Genomic DNA, 19,638 nt, shown 5'->3' with positions numbered 1-19,638 from the left:
TTGCAACATGACCTCTCAAATCGAGAACTCAATCCCCTATTAATGAAGCCCAGCATCCCATAGGCCTTCTTAACTAGCCTATCAACCTTAAGGGATGTATAGATTTGGACCTTGAAGTCCCTCTGTTCATCCACAGACTGAAGTTGCTGGCCATTAACCCAGTACTCAACCTTCTGGCTTGTCCTTCCAAAATGCATCACCTCACACTTACCGGATTGAACTCTATCTGCCACTTTTCTGCCCAACTCTACATTCTATCTATATCCTTTTGTAACCTATGACAACCTTCAGCACCATCCACAACTCCTTCAAACTTCATCTTGTCCACAAACTTATTGACCCATGCTTCCGCCTCTTCATCTAGTTCATTCTAAAGATCACACATTGGGGTGGGGGGGGGGGGGGGGGTGTCCCGGAACAGATCTTTCTGGAACTCCACTAGCCACTGACCTCCAGACAGAACACTTTCCTTCCCCTGCTACTCTCTGCTTTCTACATGCAAGCCCTTTTTTTTAATCCACACAGCCAAGGTTCTATAGACTCCATGCTTCTGAGGTACATGCTCAGTTTCACAAATACTAGAGTTCAGTGTCAGAACCTCTGCCAGTTAGAATAACTAGCTATAAAAATCAGTAGTCTGTCGAAGATAATAAATCCCACCTTGTGTTAACAGTTTATGTTTACCTTGATTATCAAAGTGTGAAGGGAATATTCTCTAGGAAACAGAGTAATGGGATTGGTTTAATATAGTGACAGAGCAGGGTCAAATGTTTGGTACTCAAGTAAAAGAGCAGTCTTGTGATCTCGGCCTCATCAACATGTTATGCAATCCAAGTGTTTTTCAATATCAACAGTTCAACAAAGTTAGATAAAGGTTGATGCTTCATTGATTTAATTCACTAATTTTATCAATTGTTTGTGAACAAGTCAACGCATCGCCGCATTTAATAAACTCTTGGAAGAACTAAGCATGTCAAGCATTTAAAATTCAATGTTCTTACCAGTGCATTGTAGACGACCCAAGCAGAATATGTCATTAACACAAGAATATAAGAAATAGGAGCAGAAGGCCATCTGGGCTGTCAAATCGGCTCCACCAGTCTGGCTATGGACTCTGCCCTTGCCTATATCCCTTAATTCCTCCACTTTTTTCAAAAATCTATTGTATCATACATATATTTAATATATTCCACTGCCCAATTAGGCAGGGAATTCCACAGATCCATTACACCCTGAAAGAAGCAGTTGCTCTTTGTCTTCATCTTGGTACTACCTTCCCCATGCCTAGTTTCATCTGCAAGTTGAAACAGCTTCCCTGCTTTGATCTTATCTGTAACTCTCATAATTTTATATGCTTCTGTAAGATTCTCTCACATTTTTTGAATACCTCAATGAGTATCATCCCAGGCTACTTGATCTCTCCTCTTAATTGTTGTCATTGATGGGGGCTGTGGGAGGGATGGGGAGTGGCTTGAAGATAGGATGTGCATGAGAGGGGGACATCAACTACGAGAGAGAGAAGTCATGTTTCCTGAAGGAATACATTTCAGAAGTGCCAACACGAAAAGCTTCACCTTGAGAACAGATGTGGCAGTGGCAGAGAAACTGAGAGAAAGGGATGGTGTCCCGATAGGAGGCAGGTTGGGAATTGATTTAGTCAAAGGAGCTGTGAAAATCCATGTTCATCTTGGTGTTGAGCTCTTTTCCAGAACTTCTCCAATGTTGTCCTTCATCTATATCCTTTTTCCATCTCTTGACAATTTTGTTTCTAATTACTGACTTGGCATTGACCATCCTGACTTCTCCATTCTCCTCCATTTCTTTCTAGGGCCAGCACAGTTAGCTTAGCAGTTAGCACAAAGCTGTTACAGTGCCAACGACTGGGACTGGAGTTCGAATCCCACGGCTGCTCAACTCTTTCTCCATGACATCAACAATGACATTTGTTCTGCTTCCTGCACATGTCTGGAACTCATTAATTTGACCATCTTGGCCATCAACTTTCACTCTGCCCACAAATTTGTCTGGACTTTCTAGAACATCTCCTTCCTTTCTGGTTCTCTAAGTTTCTATCTCAATAAACCAAAGTCACCAAAGTCTTTTATAAAACCATCAACATCAACAGCTATCTAAAATATACCTCTTTCTATCTGATCTCCTGCAGTGACACTATTATTTTTTTTTCTCAGCTTTTCTGCCTCTGTCACACCTGTTTTCAAGGTGAGATTTTCCTGAAATGTCTTCCTCCATCCAGAAACACAACACTCATATTTTCCAATTGTGATTCCAGTTTCCAATATGTCCAGTTGAATTATTGAGCTGAGATAAATGGAGAGAGCATTGAGGTAGAAATGAGATAAATGATCAGCCATGACCTTACTAAAAATCAGAGCATACAAGAGGAGCCCAGTGACACATGCCTGCATCCATATCTTAAATTCTCTCCCCATAATTTTTTGTTTGTAAATTCCAACTTTATGCTAATAAAACACATTCAAACATTTCAATTTTTTTTCTCAGACAGATGCTGCAGCCTCAATACTTTTAAGTGCCAAGGGCTGAATACAGATTCTCAGTGTGAAGACATAAAACATACTTAGGCTACTTAATTACAGCTTTGTTAATTTCTTTCACCTAATGAAAAAAAAATATGGTTGAGGAGGTGGATGATGAAGCCTATGTTGGAACCACTGACTCTGTGGTGGAGGTGCTTGATGTACCAAGTGGATGGGGAGAGGAGAATCTTTCCACCATTTACTTTGCACCTTTCTATGTTCCCAAAGAATGGACACTATTGCTAATGTTATTCCAAATTCTTCCCCTGCATTTCCTATAATTATGGAACAGGGATTCCCATAAGCAAGTGGATATTATTATTTTTTAACCAAAAGACAGTTTGAAATATCATTGAAATATTTTGTCTATGAATAATCTCTTCCAGAACAAAGCCAAGAACGTTGTATGTTTTGGGAGTCTGGTATGATGCACATGATCTTCATGGCTTCCTCTGACATCCATCTGAGTGGATTTGAAGCACAGCCTTGGAAAGAAAGCTGGCATTAGTTCTATTATATTGCCCAAAAAGTAAAAGGACTCAGGGAGATAGTGTCTACTTGTGCCTGCTCTAGTCCATGACTCACCAAGTCCGCCAGAGGGAGTGACCATCAGGCCATGAGATTTCTGCCTGCTTTGAGGTCCAGATCTCCAATCAGCCAAATGTTACGTTGGTGCACTGAAGCTGTTGGTTAATTTTATCGTCGCTGTCTGCCATCGTTGAGAGAAGTCTGCTCAATTATGAGAAGTCATCTCAACTGTGGACTGTAACTGACAGGTTGACTACACAGTGGGGAAAGGAGGAAAGAGGGGCTCCATTCTGCAGAAATACATTGACCAGTCTCTCATCCTTCAGTGAATAAACATCAAAAACATATTAATTATATTTTCTTAATTAGGGATCAAATCTCTTGATTTATAATGAAATTTGAAGAGTAGATTTTCCAGTAGTTTTTTGTTAGTATGGAGATCTTTCACAAAGTGTTGAGCACAAAATGAAAATGTTTCATATCAGAAATATAATTTTTATTTACTTACTGAAGTATATCTCAGAAGTTTGATTGAAGTCTAACCATCAGCTTTCATACTGACTGAACTTAATCACTAAAGAATTAAATATCAGAGCTCGCCTTTTTAATGTACAAGCATGACCGAGACAGGACGCACATCTCCTCACTTGTCAGGAAGGCACAAAAGCAACTGAGCTTCCTTCGGTTAGTGGCCACCATTCTGTCAACATTCTACAGGAGCACCACAGAGAGCATCCTGGGCAGCTGCATGACAGGATGGCGCAGTTGTCACAGTGCATCAGACAGAGGTCAATCCACAGGACCATAAAAGCAGCAGAGAGGATCACTGGGGTCTCCCTCCTAGCCATCGATGTGATTTACTGGGATCATTGTTTAAAGAGGAAGAACCCTTACCATCCCACACACAGCATCTTCCAGCAACTCCAGTCGGGAAAAAGATACAGAATTATTAGAAGTAGAACCACCAGGCTAAGAGACAGCTTCTTCTCACAGACAATGAGACTGTTGGATGACTGCTAAAACAACTCTCCGTGACTCCACTATTTATTCATCATATATATTTTAATATATGTACTCTGGATATGTATCATTTGCCTGCATGTGTGTTATGTCTGTATGCTTGTTTTGCACTATTCTGTACCATGGACTGGAGAACACTGTTCTTGTATAATTGGATGACAAATAAATTTGAATTTAAAATTCTGAATTTGCTAGTTTCTTGATTGAGTTCTGACATTGAACTTCATGTGAAGAGTACTAACAGGTCCTTAGCTTGCTGAAATCCACAGCACGAACATTAAAAATAACATTCACTGAAACTAAATCAAGTTAGGTCTGATGAAGGAACACAAGCCCATTTACATGAACATAGTACTGGAAGAGAAGGTATAAATTTACACATTTTAAACATCTGTCTTCACGCTTTTAATGATTAAACTGTGTTTTGATATGATTTTTTTTCCCCAAATGTCAGGGTCATGCAGCAGTGGCAATTTGACAGGTTCAGCAGTGATGTGCATGGCTTTGCGGGTTGAAGTCTTTTCTCAGTGGTTTTGCAGGCAGCTCATGTCCATCAAGACCATCTTGGATCCACAGTTTACCTTTAAGTAACATTACAGATTCTGCAGAAGCTTGACATTTCTCCATCTATCTGTGCAAAACTCATTCAGCTCACTCTTGTCAGTTTGTTCCAGCTATTTTATATCAAGATGACCAAATGAAAATTACCGAATAATCATAAACGACTAAAAATGTAATAGAATATAGACATGAATAGAATCATGAATAAAAAAATGGTCAAAGGAACATACTAATAAACTAAGAAAAGATTACTGAAACTATTCAAAATAAACTTTCTAAGTTTACAACATGGAATCATTCAATGAAAAATTAATTAACTCAAATGAACCAAAACCATCAAAATAGATTTGTGTCCGACAGCTTCTGCTCCACAGGTTTGGTGAGAATATGTAGATTCCAGGTGGTGTATTTGAAGATACTCTTTCAGAGCTGTTGGGTGGCAATGTGGGCATAGCAATTAGTGCAACACTGTTACAGCATCAGCGATCAGGGCCAGGATTCGAATCCCACACTGTCTATAAGGAGTTTGTATGTTCTCTCTGTGTCTGCGTGGGTTTTACCTTGGGAGTCCGGTTTCCTCCCACCATTTGAAATGTACTCTGGGGATGTAGGTTAATTGAGTGCCTGAAATAGCCTGTTACCGTACTGTATGTCTAAACTTTAATTTTAAAAGGTGGAGCATACAGTATTGGAAGGGATAGCACCTGGATAACTCAATATAATCCACAAATGTACAATTAGTTTGTCAGCGTAAAGTTCATCAAACAGACAATGAACTCAAAAGAATTTACACAATGCCAACACAAAGAAGAGTATAACTCCTGTTACCACAGGTGACAATTACGCACAACAATTGCACTTTGTGTGCAATTCAGTTTACTCAGTAACTTAGAAATCAGCCGCACTGAACAGAACGAGCTGCCTTTCACAGATTCATAACCACCAAAACTAATTCTTATCCGATCTTTGTAATTAATGGGAGCTGGCAGTCAATTCCAATTCTGATGAATAATTTAGCTAGTGATCACTCTAAATTCTAGAATCATTATCCATTGAAAACAAAATTATCAATGGAAAGATTTGTGTGGAAAAGAACTACCAATCCACTTTAAAAAATTAAAATAGAAAACAGCACATAATGAGAGAGTGGTGTCCCTTCACCCTGTCATTCTTTCTCTACATCACTGGGACAAAATTATCCCTAACATCCTGCAAGAAATCCCTAAACATCAACCACATCTCCATGGTACATTTCCATGCAAAAATGTCACACCCGCAAGTTCTAGCCTTACAATGTTATAATTTGCCCTTTCCCCAATTAAATATTTTCCTGTCCTCTCTGGCTCTATCCTTGTCCATGACAATTCAAAGACCAGTGAGCAACAGTCACTGTGCCGCAAATGTTCACCCATTGAGAGATCTGTGGCCTGACCCAGTTCATTACCTAATGCGAGATCTAAAATGCATTCCCCGGAGTTGGCCTGTCAACATACTGTGACAGGAATCCATCCTGGACATACTTTACAAACTCTATCCAGTCTAAACCTTTGGTACAAAGCAGGTACCAGTCAATATTAGGGAAGATGAAGTCATCCATGATAACAACTCTGTTATTTTTGCACCTTTTGAAAATATGCCTCCCAATCTGCTCCTTGGGATTGCTGCTGCTACAGGGGGGGCCTATAGAATATTCCCAGTAGGGTAACTCCTCCCTTCCTGTTACTAACTTCCATCCATGCTGACTCAAAAGAGGATCCTGCTACATTACCCCCCCCCCCCCTGCAACTGTAATAGTATCCCTGACCAGTAATGCCACCGCTCCTCTCCTTCTCCCCTTACCCCCACCATCCCTTTTAAAACACTGAAATCCAAGAATATTCAGAATCCATTCCTGCCTGGTGTTCTCTGTAATGGCCATCATAATTCCAAGTATGTATCCAAGCTCTCATTTCATCACTCTTATCCATGATGCTTTTTGCATTCAAGTACATGCACTTTAGCCTTTCTACCTTATTACTTTTATACCAAATATTCTGTGTTTCCTTCCTCAAAGCCTCTCTAAATGATAGATCTGGCTCTACTCCATGAATTTCTTCCATTGACCTATCATTTGGGGCCCATCCCCCCTGCAAAGTAGTTTAAATTCTCCCAAACCACACTAGCAAACCTGCCCACAAGGATAGTTCAGGTGCAAGCCATCCAATCTGCTCAGATCCCACCTTCCCCAGAATAAATCCCAATGATCCAAAAATCTAAAACCCTGCCTCTTGCACCAACTCCACATCAATGCATTCATGCACCATCTCCACCAATTCTTACCGTCATTATCACGTCACACTGGCAGCAATCCTGAGATTAGATAAATTTAACCTGGGCTTGTTCCATATATCAGAGACAATAAGAGGAAAATATATTTCACAATCCAGTGGAGAATATTATTTGGTTTTAGCACTGAACTAATTAATTATACTCGAGATGGCAGAGGTTGACAGCATCGAGTCCACGCTGCTGAAGATCCAGCTGCGCTGGGTGGGTCACGTCTCCAGAATGGAGGACCATCGCCTTCCCAAGATCGTGTTATATGGCGAGCTCTCCACTGGCCACCGTGACAGAGGTGCACCAAAGAAAAGGTACAAGGACTGCCTAAAGAAATCTCTTGGTGCCTGCCCCATTGACCACCGCCAGTGGGCTGATATCGCCTCAAACCATGCATCTTGGCGCCTCACAGTTTGGCGGGCGGCAACCTCCTTTGAAGAAGACTGCAGAGCCCACCTCACTGACAAAAGCCAAAGGAGGAAAAACCCAACACCCAACCCCAACCCACCCATTTTCCCCCGCAGCCACTGCAACCGTGTCTGCCTGTCCCGCATCGGACTTGTCAGCCACAAACGAGCCTGCAGCTGACGTGGACTTTTACCCCCTCCATAAATCTTCGTCCGCGAAGCCAAGCCAAAGAATTAATTATAGCTGGAGAGTATACTCAAAAACATCCAAAACTTGCAAAATAACAGGAAGCACAGTCTGCATTTTGAAAAAAGGAAGCATCATTTAGAATTAGTTTCCTTGATAGTGTTCCCAAGGAACTCGATCTCTTTTTTTTTCCATGCAAACAAATATCAATTCACTTTTATGACACAAAAAAATGCATAAACTTATCAACACACTCACGAGTTTCTTTGCAAATAAACCTATAAATCATATACAGCACTCAAATACAATTAATCTTCCAAACACCAAGTCACAATGGCAGAAGAAGAGATCATGCCACCCCCCCATCCCCATCCATCTCAGTGGCATCCGACTTGCTTTTTATGAGTATCTTTTGGACGTACTGATACTCTCCTCATTTTAAGTAGAATTTTTTTCATCACAAAGGGTACTAGAATTCAAGATTTTCAGTGAGTCATTTGATTGAATAATAATAGATGAAAACAAACAACTTCCCCCTCCCAAACCCCATGTCCAGTTGTGTACCAATACTTGCTTTATGAAAATTCACTTTTACAAAGAAACATCTGTTTCCTATCTGAAAGAAATTTGAATGGATTTTCGCTTTTACGAAAATAGGCTTCAAGAATAGTGAATAGGTCTTTGCTTTACGCCATTTTGGCTTACAAAAGTTTTCATAGAAACGCTATATCTGTACTTTACAGCACAGCCGTCGCGACAGAAATTTCTCCTGCACAGATGAAGTGTTGCCCAGCTGCTGCCTCAGTTGATATGAAGTACCTAACAGACTGATCCTTAAGTGGATGAACATATACAATTATATGAAAGAAACTTCAAAGAAAACTATGAATTTTAGGCTTCTGATACTAGGACTACCTCCAGTGGACATTTCTAAGCATTGAAAAAAATAGAAATTGTTTTATCATTACTGCCTCTTCAAACTCCTTCAACTTCCTGAAGGGACAGCGCAATCAAGCCAATATCCCCATAACCATCAGCCCCCACACCCCCCCCCCCAACCCCTTCAGCTTGATTCAGTCTGATACTTTGGGCAGGGAAAGTTGTTAACATGCTGACACCAAACTCACTGAATGGATACTGCTCTTCTGCTCTGTAGCAGATTAAAAAGGGACGTCCTCAAAAAATGTAAAATTCCTACTGATTCCTGACGATACGCTCAATGAATCAGCTTCGACTGTGACAGATCCTCATATCCATCTAAGTTGTATAACTTGGTGCTCATGTAAGAGGTTCCTTCGCACATATTGTAATCTCGCTCCATTGCTTTTCTTTTCTTGTTTAAAAAACTCTAATTTCCCCACTTCAGTTATCAATTTTATATCCACTTACCAGATTTATCTAAACCCTATTGCAAATTCTCTCACCATACAATTGCTTTCTCAACCAAATTTACTGACAATACAATGAGGGATATATTATATAAGGCACTTTATCAAAGTAATTAATTGTAAATACAGTACAACTCCGATTATCCAAAAATCAGATTATACAAAATCCTCATTTATCCAAAACCTTTTTGGACCTGGAAGTGACAAAACAATCAGAAATCCTCAGTTATCCAAATTTTTTTCAGAGCCAAAGTGACCTCTCAGGTTGAAAAAATTCATCTGACATGAAATTAGAATGAAGATTGTCCTCATTTCAGGTAACTCCCTCCACTCTTTCTTTCCATTTCTTGACCCTCAATTAGAATACGAAGATCCCCTGAAGTTCTGTCATTAAGATTAAGACCACTTAATCCATTGCTTCTGCTACTTCACAGCCTTTCAATAACTAATAGTCCAAACATATTGCTTTTCTTCAGAGCTCATGACATCCGCGTCTTGTGCCTTCTCTATATTGTTCCTCATTATGACTCACCAACAGCCCTTGTGAACCAATTACACTGAATAGCAAACAACTCACTGTGGCCCCATGTTCAACAACATTATTTAATGTTCTTTCTCCTTGAGGTTCTGGACCCATACTCCTTCAAATTTATCATCACCTCAAAAACAACTGTTGATGCTAAGTGAAAACAAAAAAAAAATATAGGAGCAGGTAAAAGCCATCTGCTCTGTTATTCATCAAGATCAGATTCTGCACCATACCCTACCAAAATGAATGCCACGACCAAACTCAGAAATTCTATGAGGTACAGAATTTTTTTTTAAATTCACCACATCCTATATGAAGAAAGTCTTCCTCATGTTACTCTTCCGCACAAAATAATGGATTTTGCAGTTTGGGGATTAAAACTTGGGCAGGACGAGTAAAGTAAATGGTAAGGTTCTGAGGAGTGCTGTGGAACGGAGACCAGAGTCCAAGTATATAGTTCCTTGATAGTGATGAAGGTGTGTAGCAAGCATGTTTTCATTGGTCAGGGCAATGAGAATGAGTACAAGAGTTGGCATGTTGCAGATGTACAAGAAGTTGTTCAGACTCCTCTTGAAATATTGTGTGCAATTCTGGTTGCCTTATTATAGGAAAGATGTGATAAAGCTAGAACAGGTGCAGAATAGATAAATATGGATGTAGCTGGGACTGAACAGCTTGAATAAAAAAGAGAAACTGAAAATGCTAGGAATATCTTTTCTTGGCACGCGGGTGGCTGAGAAGAGATGTTAACGAGGTTTATAACATTATGAAAGGCATAAATTAGTTGGATAGCCACTGTCCTTTTCCAAGGGTAACTAAATCAAAAATTAGAGTTAAAGGTTTTAAGTACAGGTGAAAGCCTTCAGGGGATCCTGAGGCTCAACCTTTTCACACAGATGATGGCGGGAACGTGGAACAAAAGGAAATTATGGAGATGGCTAAAATTTCAAGTTTAAAAGGCATTTGAACAAATGCATGGATAGTAATTACTTATATGGATATTTGCCAAACAGAGGTAAATAGGACTAGCTCGGGTTGACAGTTTGATAGGCAGAGACTGTATAACTGTTGTTTTACTGAACGTTTCTGATATCCATGGTCTGGGACTCCATTCGTGATCAGCTGAGCAATGGAGAACCAAACTAAAGGCTTAACTGTGAAAATAAAAAGATCAGTGTGTTCATTTTAAAGGAAGCAAGTTAAGGGGAAATCACTTGGCAATGCTTACAATGTAAGCAGTCACAACAGTAGAAAGACTAGTAGCCTCAATTAACCTCAAGTAGTTATATATTTGGAGATTCAATGGAACTTCATAAAAATCTGTTGCTGGTCCATCAACTTCTTTGGGCAAGCTCATTTGTCACCATTTTCTGATCTGCACATTGTTATACAGTGCACAATAGAACATCCCAGAAATTGGTTCCAAGATGTGACAGAAGTGTCATTAAATTAATTTACTGAGAAAAATATATCAGCACTAATTTTCCAGTTAGCCACAAGGAACCTGCTCATCATTCATTATGTGAACACCTTTCTTGCGATTTTGGTGAGCTTTAGTGCAGGAACTTAGTGATCCATAGCAGAAGCATGCAATGCTTCCATGATGTTTGTGCAAAGTAATTACCACGATTGTTCAGAATTTTACACAGTGCATTTTAGTTGACAAACACTTAACTTTAGTGGCTTGATTAAGAACTGGGACCACATCTACTGCTAAATCACTCAGCACGGTGCCACTGTGCTAAAGGTTGTGTGGGAGAAAAATAACATTCCAATTTCCACCTCCACGTGTTTTGGTAAATATTAGAAGATATGGCCCAATCTAATTCTCAACAATGCTGAATATAAAATATATTGCCATTCTTACTGTAAATTCCAAGTTATCTTTGATAATTTAAATTAGAATACAAAGTTGAAAGAAGACAATAATGTCTTGGCTCTCACCCAATGATATTTTCTTGAGGCAACCTATATTTACAGACTATTTTCCCATCAAATTATTTCACCTAAACTACTGGAGTCATCTTGTCATTTATACCGCAATACACTGCAAATCCTATTTTACATGAAAAGTACGTTTTTCAACATTGACTGGATTAACCATGATTGTTTTCACAAATTAAATAAATGTGATGAACGTTATATCTTCGAAGGATAGCTGCAAAGTAAATTTTCAAGCAGGAGTTATAATCTTACTCGTTAAATTTCTCAATGATGTACAAAGACAGGAAAAGTAGTATTTAGACTTCCAGATGAGATTCACAATTTCATAGGAAAAATATCTGATAGTTTTATGGCAAGTTACTCATACAATATTGTTCAGTTTAAATAGTTGGTGAAATATTACACTTAGTTTACATTTTCTTTTCAAATTCAGAACAGAAATTGTAAATTTGTCCTTTGCTAATTGATTGCTATTCCAGTAGAACCTCTGGAACCTAAACTTGCATCAATCAGAAGCAATATTTAAAATAACTGTGCATAATAAAACAAAATTGTTACCTTTTCCTTGTTTGGAAAAACTGAGAATTAGTTTGGAGAAAAGATCGGGACTTTCAAATTTTTCCTCTTTCACTTTGACCCAAAAGCATGACTCAGTCATTTCCTGGGGTATAATCTGGAACAGAAATATAAAAGTTAATCAATTTAACTTGAAGTCTGACTTATTTATCACAACTAAACACACAAGACACATCTTTTCTTTTCCAAACAGTTAAGTTTGAAATGGAGCAACTTTTGTTGAAGAATGAGGTAATGCAGTGTATTTGTCATTGCAGTAAACAATCTAGTCGCTCAGATTTTAACTCACTACTCTCTGGTAGATGGTAAATTTTAATTCACAATCAAAAAATATTGTTCATTCAACAAGCCAATTCTTCACCTGGATCAGTCTATTAAAAGTTATGGTGATCCAAAACTTAACTTTCACTTTGCTCTTAATGAGATCGGCCACTCTTCATCATTCAGGGGACTGTTTGTTCTGTTTCATATTTTTCTTTCCAATGGCAAGCCTGACAAATTCACTGACAATATAAAGTAAAAGTTCCCAAATATACAGTTACTCACTTAAATATACTCACTTACTAGAAACCATTTGACCTGCAAATATGTCACCATCTCTGACATTAAAAATAGGACTGGCTTTGTTGACAAAAAGAGTGGCCGTCTATTCTCAAAACACTGTGATCCTATGTTCTACATGAGAAATATCTATCAATATTTCCCCGACTCGTCAGCCATCGTGTCCATCACGTACGTGTTGGTTATACATTGGGGAATGATTCCCCAACATGGTTAGTTCAAATATCCAATCCTGAAAGCTTGGAAACATTTTCGAGAATGGACAGCAATAGAAAAAGATCAATCAGACATTTATAGAATTGTGAAGCACATATCATGGTGAATTGCCTCAGGTGAAATTTTCATCGTGAAAGGAATTGAAATTCAAATGCAAATCAGATTTTTTTTTCCCAGCAAACAATAAATCAAACCTTTTAGGTACGTGCCAGTGCCTTTGTTCATAAACGGCAGTCAATAATTGGTTGGAAAGTTAAGGTGCATTGAAATAGGAGTCATTTAGTGTCTTTAAGTTTGCTCTGCAATTTAGGGAATTAATGGCTATTCTCTGACCTAACTCTGAACAAGGTGGCAAAGATTTTAAGAAGATTCAGAATTGGCATGAAAGATAAATAATTTGTATTACTAAGAAGCTTGATCTAAACAGGGAACCCTGAAGCAACGTACAGTCAATGAATCATTTCTGATGATCTGAAATATGCGAGTCAACTTGCACACAACAAACCCCAATAAATAGCAGGAAATTAAACATTTAGATGTTGTCAGGATAATAATATCGGCCAGGACAATAATATCGGCCAGGACATGAGGAGAACTTCAAAGTTCTTTACAAAAAAATGACTAGAGGCTAAATGTGATCAGTTTAATGCTTCCATCAACACAGGACTCTTTGAATATTGCCTAAGGTTAGGCACCAGTGAACAGATCTGATACCCTCTCTGGCACCCCTACCAACCTAGAGAGAACCTCAGAACCACGAATCCCATACCAACCTGACCTATCCAGTCATACTCTTCCAACATTCGTCTGCCTCCAATGACCCTTCCAGCATTCTCCAGATAATTCCCTAAATTATCCTCTGTAAGATTATAATCAAGAGTTCATTGCACTTGTTATATTGTGTCCAGTTCTGGTCACCTCTTTAGATGAAGGATGTAGAAACAATGAAGAGGGTGCAAAGGAGATTTACCAGGATGTTGCCTGCATTTGAGGTTGTGTCTTATGAGGCAAAGTTAACAGAACAAAATATTTTCTCTTTGGATCTAAGAATAGGGATTAACAAGATTACGAGAGGGATAGATAGGATAGAGAGCCAACACCTTTTTCTCAGGATGACAGTAGGAAATGTCAAAGGACATTAATGCAAGGTGAGGGGAAGAAAGCTACGGGTAGATGTTAAGGGTAGTTTTTTGATTAGAGTGGTGGGTGCCTGGAATGCATTGGCATGGGTGGTGGTGAAGGCTGGTATAATAGGAACATTTAAAAAACTCTCAGATAGGCACATTGATGCAAGAAAAATAGGTTATTGGTGTGAGGTAGGGAAGGTTTAGATTGCTGAATAGTTTGATATAGGTCAACACAACATCATGGGCCAAAGGGCCTGTACTTTGATGTAATGTTCTATCTTCTTTCTTTGGCTTGGCTTCGCGGACGACGATTTATGGAGGGGTAATGTCCACGTCAGCTGCAGGCTCGTTTGTGGCTGACAAGTCTGATGCGGGACAGGCAGACACAGTTGCAGCGGTTGCAAGGGAAAATTGGTTGGTTGGGGTTGGGTGTTGGGTTTTTCCTCCTTTGTCTTTTGTCAGTGAGGTGGGCTTTGCGGTCTAGAAATGGATACTATCTGTGCTTCCTTATATTTGAATAGCTTAAATTCATAACTTTCAATAGCAAAGCATTTAATGTTGAACGATAAATGCTCAAATATATGTTCCTATTAATACATAATGTAATTGAGTGAAATATTGAGCAATGACATTGTTTTTTTTTTCTCTCGTGCAATGAAATTCACATACACAAGCATTAATTTAAAAACTCAGGGCAATATTATTGATAACTTTGACAATTAGACATTAGACATTGGAGATCATTATAGAGCTATAAGCAACCCAGCAAAATAAATGAGATCAAAATTAAGTTTTTTTTCAATAATCTATTTTTGAAATGACCTTTTTTTTTTGAAGTTGATTAACATCAGGACCAAATATCCATTCTACTGTCACATGAAAAAAATTAAGTTTATGAATTACATTGTTTCGTTAAGATATTATTGACATGTTCCATTGAAAGTCACACCCGAGTTGCTATATTCCCTGATTGTTAGTTATCAAAAGTGCATGATTAAAAGTGCCGTAAACATTGCATTACTTGCAATCAAATAATCATCTAGAATTTGAATATGCTGCAATATACAATGTCATTAGGTATGTTCTCTGAACAAATTACTCTGCAGTAGCATGTTCGATTAAAAATGTAATAAAATCCTCATCAACACAAGATCTTGTGGTTTTTAGTGTGCAAAAATGGCCTTTACATAATTAGGAATGAAGTAACTTTTCCTAAACCTCTTTCTTTGCCCTTATTAGTAAACTTCTGTAACTGTCAGATAAATTGCAGTACATGCATTATTATACCCACCGGTCACCAAGGTTGATTTCATGCTTTTCTCATTAACCTCACCTGACCAAATGTCCACCAATGTAATCATATGGCATAAGAATATTGCAGTCAAAAAACTATCTTTTATTTTTCACATACAACATTTAGAAAAATTAATTTGATCTGCCCCAGGGTGCTGTCTTTCACACAGTAATACAATTTACAGGACATTTCTGAAACAGTCATAAAGCTTGACAGCTTTGATAACAAATAGCACAGAACCATCTACAATCAAACGTCACTTCCTCCCAAAGACTACAGCCTTAATTTCATGGCATCTCTCATATCTCTCTCAGCCCCAATCTCCAACAGTGAACCAAACCTGTTTCACATGCCGTTTGTGACTCTACAAAATATTTGCTTTGGTAAAACCTTCTAATAGGCATCATCAAATTCAGATTTACATGGTGATTACATTTCAAACAAAAATGTGATGACTTTGCAATCTTTGAAATTAAAAAAAAATCTTTATTCTTGCACATTTGATTTTACAAACATGCAGAGCAGAATTTAGAAAAAAATGAAAGCAAGAATACGCACGTCAGGCAACATCTGTCCAAAAAGCAATATGATGTCCCACACACTTTCTTTACTGTTTCTCTTTCCACAGATGCTGTATTTTCTGTTTTTATTTCAGAATTTCAATACATACTTTTTTTAAATTTTCACATATCAATTCAAATACAGAATATTATTTTGAAAGGTTATCGACCTCTAATGTTTTTCTTATGACTCAATGTTATATGTGGATTGTGGAGAACCATGTGGCCTCTCTTCAACATTGTGGATTACGGAGGTTCACGTGACCTCCCTGCCTGGAACTTACTCACAAGTCGTATCATCAGCCAATCAAAGTTGTACTCTGGCCACCCTTTAGTCCACATATTGCTGTTGGCTCATTTAAATTACTCATCGCCATTATTGGCCACACGTCAAACACTGAATAGTATAAAACATCGATGCACTGGACATTTCTTTCCATCTCTTGGTCCAAGCCCCGGTCCTTGCTCCACTCCAGGCCGCTACTGTGGACATTGCTGGAAGAGCCATAGGTAAGGTGTGCACTACACTTAAGTTAAGCTGCAGTACTGCGATAGATCAGAGTTTGCAGACAGCCAAGGGAACCAAGAGTGTGCTTGAAAGTCCCTGTCTGTGAAGTGTGTGCATGTGCTGCAGCATGTAGATAATAGACGATCCGATGTGAACGTCTGTATAGCTGTTTAGTAGTACGGTAATTAAGTATGTTTTGACGTATTTCCCTGTCTGTCTCCCATGTGTTCAATAAAGTTATCTTTGATTTTAAAACATGTGTCCAGAGTCATCTCTCTGTGAGGGCATCGAGCCAGATACTTTTCAAAGACAATACAGGTACGGTCTGAACAGCTAAATATTTTCAGCATTATCAGCTTTTACTTTTAATGCAGTAACATATTGTTCCCCTAAGAAGCAGGCAGACAATTCTCAGGGGAAATGCTCAATACCGTACACTGCAGCAAGTAATTTTACGATTTCTCCACCACGTCCTTTCACAGGTCAAATGAGAGATAGTCAAGAAAATAAAGTTTTCTTTTGAAGGCAGCACAGTGGTTCAGGTTTACACCAAGTGCTCCACTTTCCACCTAAATAACAAAACAATTACTGGGAGATTTACTACCATTTATCATGTAAGTGAGTGGTAAATAATTGAAAGCAATCTTATGGATTTGTGAGAGAGAAAACAAGTCTCTGGGCTGCTATTGCATGAATTCAAAGGACTGAGTGGTCTCCTATTTCTTCATAATGAAGAGTCAAATCAGTGACTAGTGGCACAGCCCGCCTTGTGCAATTCTCACATTGAGGGCAAGCGTAAAAATCATTTTTGAATACCTCTGAGAATAGTGGATATTAATTTGAATAGGGGCCCCATTCAGCAAGTTACAGCAAGTGTTGGTGGCAGCTATCAACAGCCAGACCCTTCCTCTCACCCCTATATACTGGTTTTCTCCCCTCCACACTCTCAGTCCTGATGCTGGCATTCAACAGGAAATATTGACTATTGTTCTGGCTTCACAGATGCTGCCTGACCCACCAGGTGACTCCACCATCTTACTTTTATCTACTCCAGAACACAGATTCTGCAGTCTTTTGTATCTCTTACTTAGGTGTTGCATAGATCAGACCCCTAATCATCTGCAGAGTCCAAAGATTACATGAATGGATGCTACATTAAGCAGATCAGTAAATATAACGTAGTGAAAATAGCAATTTAGCAGTCGGAAAGGGAAGATGGTGATTTTGCCTCCAATGTACACAGCATATACAGTAAAATCCCTAGTATCCTGAATTCAAGCAACCGACAACCCAAGCTACCAATAAAAAAAAGAAATAAATAAATAAAAAGTTAGAATAACTAAAAGTTAAAAACTGTAAAAGTTAATGTTCTCTAAAGCAACATACAACCCCTTGGTGAAGATGGGAGCAAACATTTAGCCAACAGAGTGCCAGAGTCGTGCCCCACCCACACCAACTGTTTGAATAAAGTGCCATTAAAGTTAGAACCACAGAACCACTGAATGTTACAGCACAGAAAAAAAGCCATTTGGGCCTTCTCGTCGCAATGACCTAGTCCTATTCCACAACCCTCCAGACCTCTCCCATCCATGTACCTATCCAATTTATTCTTAAAATTTAGCCCGCATGTTCAACGTCAGATGCCAGCTCGTTCCGCACTCCCACCACCCTCTGAGTGAAGAAGTTCGCCATAAACCTTTCACTCCAAAGTCATGTTACCTCGTACTTACCTCCCCAAACTAAGGGTAAATAAAATTCTCGCACCCATTCTGTCTATACTTCTCATAATCTGGTAAACCTTAATCAAATTTCCCCTCATTCTTCTTCGTTCCAAGGAATAAAGTTCCAATCTGTCTTTCCATGTAACTCAACTCCTGAAGACCTGACAACATATTAGTAAATCTCTGCACTCTTTCAATCTTATTGATATCCTTCCTGTAGTTAGGCAACAAGAACTGTGCACAATATTTCAAAATTGGCTTCATACAATGCCTTAAACAATTTCAACATAACATTCCAACTCCTATACTCGATACTTTGATTTATAAAGGCTAAGATGCCAAAAGTTTTCTTTATAATCTCGTCCACCTACGATGCCACCTTCAGGGAACAATGTACCTATATTCCCAGATCTCTTTGCTTCTCTGCACTCCTCAGTGCCCTACCATTTACTGTGTATGTTCTATCTTGGACTGCTCTTCCAAAATACATCTCACACTTGTCTGCATTAAACTCCATCTGCCATTTACAGGTCCATTCTCCCAGTTGGTCCAGATCCCTCTGCAAACTTTGAAAATCTTCCTCACTGTTCCACAATGCCTCCTATCTTTGTGTCATGAGCAAACTTGCTGATCTAATTTACTACATTATTATTGATTATAGACAACAAACAACAATGGTCCCCGCACCAATCCCTGAGGCACAACACTAGTCACAGGCCTCCAGTCTGAGAAGCAACCATCTACTATCACTCTTTCATCCACACAGCCAATTTCAAATTGAGTTTACAACCTCTTCTATGGATACCTAATGTCTTAACCTTCTGAACTAATCTCTCATGTGGGACCTTTCAAAGGTTTTACTAAAATCCATGTAGTCAACATTCACAGCCTTTCCTTCATCTACCTTCTTGGTAACTTCCTCAAAAATCTCCACAAGATTCATTAAGCACAATCTAACACTTAAAAAAAGCCAAGCTGACTGTCCTTAATCAGCCCATGGCTGTCCAAATACCTCTATATGCTATCTCTCAGAACCCATTCCAATATTTTACTTACGTCTAACGTCAGGCTCATCAGCCAATAACTACCTAGTTTAAACAATGGGACAATATGAGCTACCCTCCAATCCTCTATGGCAAAGGACATCTGCCAGGGCCCCTGAAATTTCAACACTTGTCTCCCTCAAGGTCCAAGGAAATATCATATCCGGCCCAGGGGAATTTGTCTTTCTTTATTCACTGTAAGCCAGCAAGCACCTCCTCTTCCTTAATCTCCGTATGACACTTCTGTTTATTTCTCTTATGCACTATGGCAGTTTCCTGAGTAAATACTGAAACAAAAAAACAAAGATCTCCCCCATTTCATGAAGCTCCACACATAGATGACCACTCTGATCCTCAAGGGGGACAAATTTTGTCCCTTCCTATCCTTTTACTTTTAATATACTTGTAGAAACCCTTCAGATTTACCATCACATTATCTGCCAAAGTAACCTCATTCCTCCTTTTTGCCTTCCTGATTTCTTTCTTTAGTATTTTTTTACATATTCTCTACTAAGGCAAGGAAAGATTTGGATAAGGTGGCCAATAGCTCAGTCAAATAAATAGATTTTATCAATCCTTGTAGAGTGCAAAGCCGGT

General features: G+C 38.8%; 1 protein-coding gene across 12 annotated transcripts in view; it reads right to left on the bottom strand.

Moving 5' to 3' along the window:
- The window catches only part of diaph2 (diaphanous-related formin 2), a 569,879-nt gene that overhangs the window by 338,153 nt on the left and 212,088 nt on the right, over window positions 1-19,638 (bottom strand). For all 12 annotated transcript variants that reach the window (XR_011343050.1, XR_011343048.1, XR_011343047.1 and 9 more), the window contains one exon: window positions 11,994-12,108. Coding sequence is in view for 3 of the 12 variants with exons in the window: in XM_069893430.1 (XP_069749531.1) it covers window positions 11,994-12,108 (115 nt within the window). In the remaining 9 variants the exon portion in view is untranslated. The remainder of the gene's footprint in view (window positions 1-11,993; window positions 12,109-19,638) is intronic.

The sequence above is a fragment of the Narcine bancroftii genome, chromosome 8 (assembly GCF_036971445.1).
Source record: "Narcine bancroftii isolate sNarBan1 chromosome 8, sNarBan1.hap1, whole genome shotgun sequence".
Taxonomy (NCBI): domain Eukaryota; kingdom Metazoa; phylum Chordata; class Chondrichthyes; order Torpediniformes; family Narcinidae; genus Narcine; species Narcine bancroftii.
This window is presented reverse-complemented; position numbering and strand designations above follow the sequence as displayed.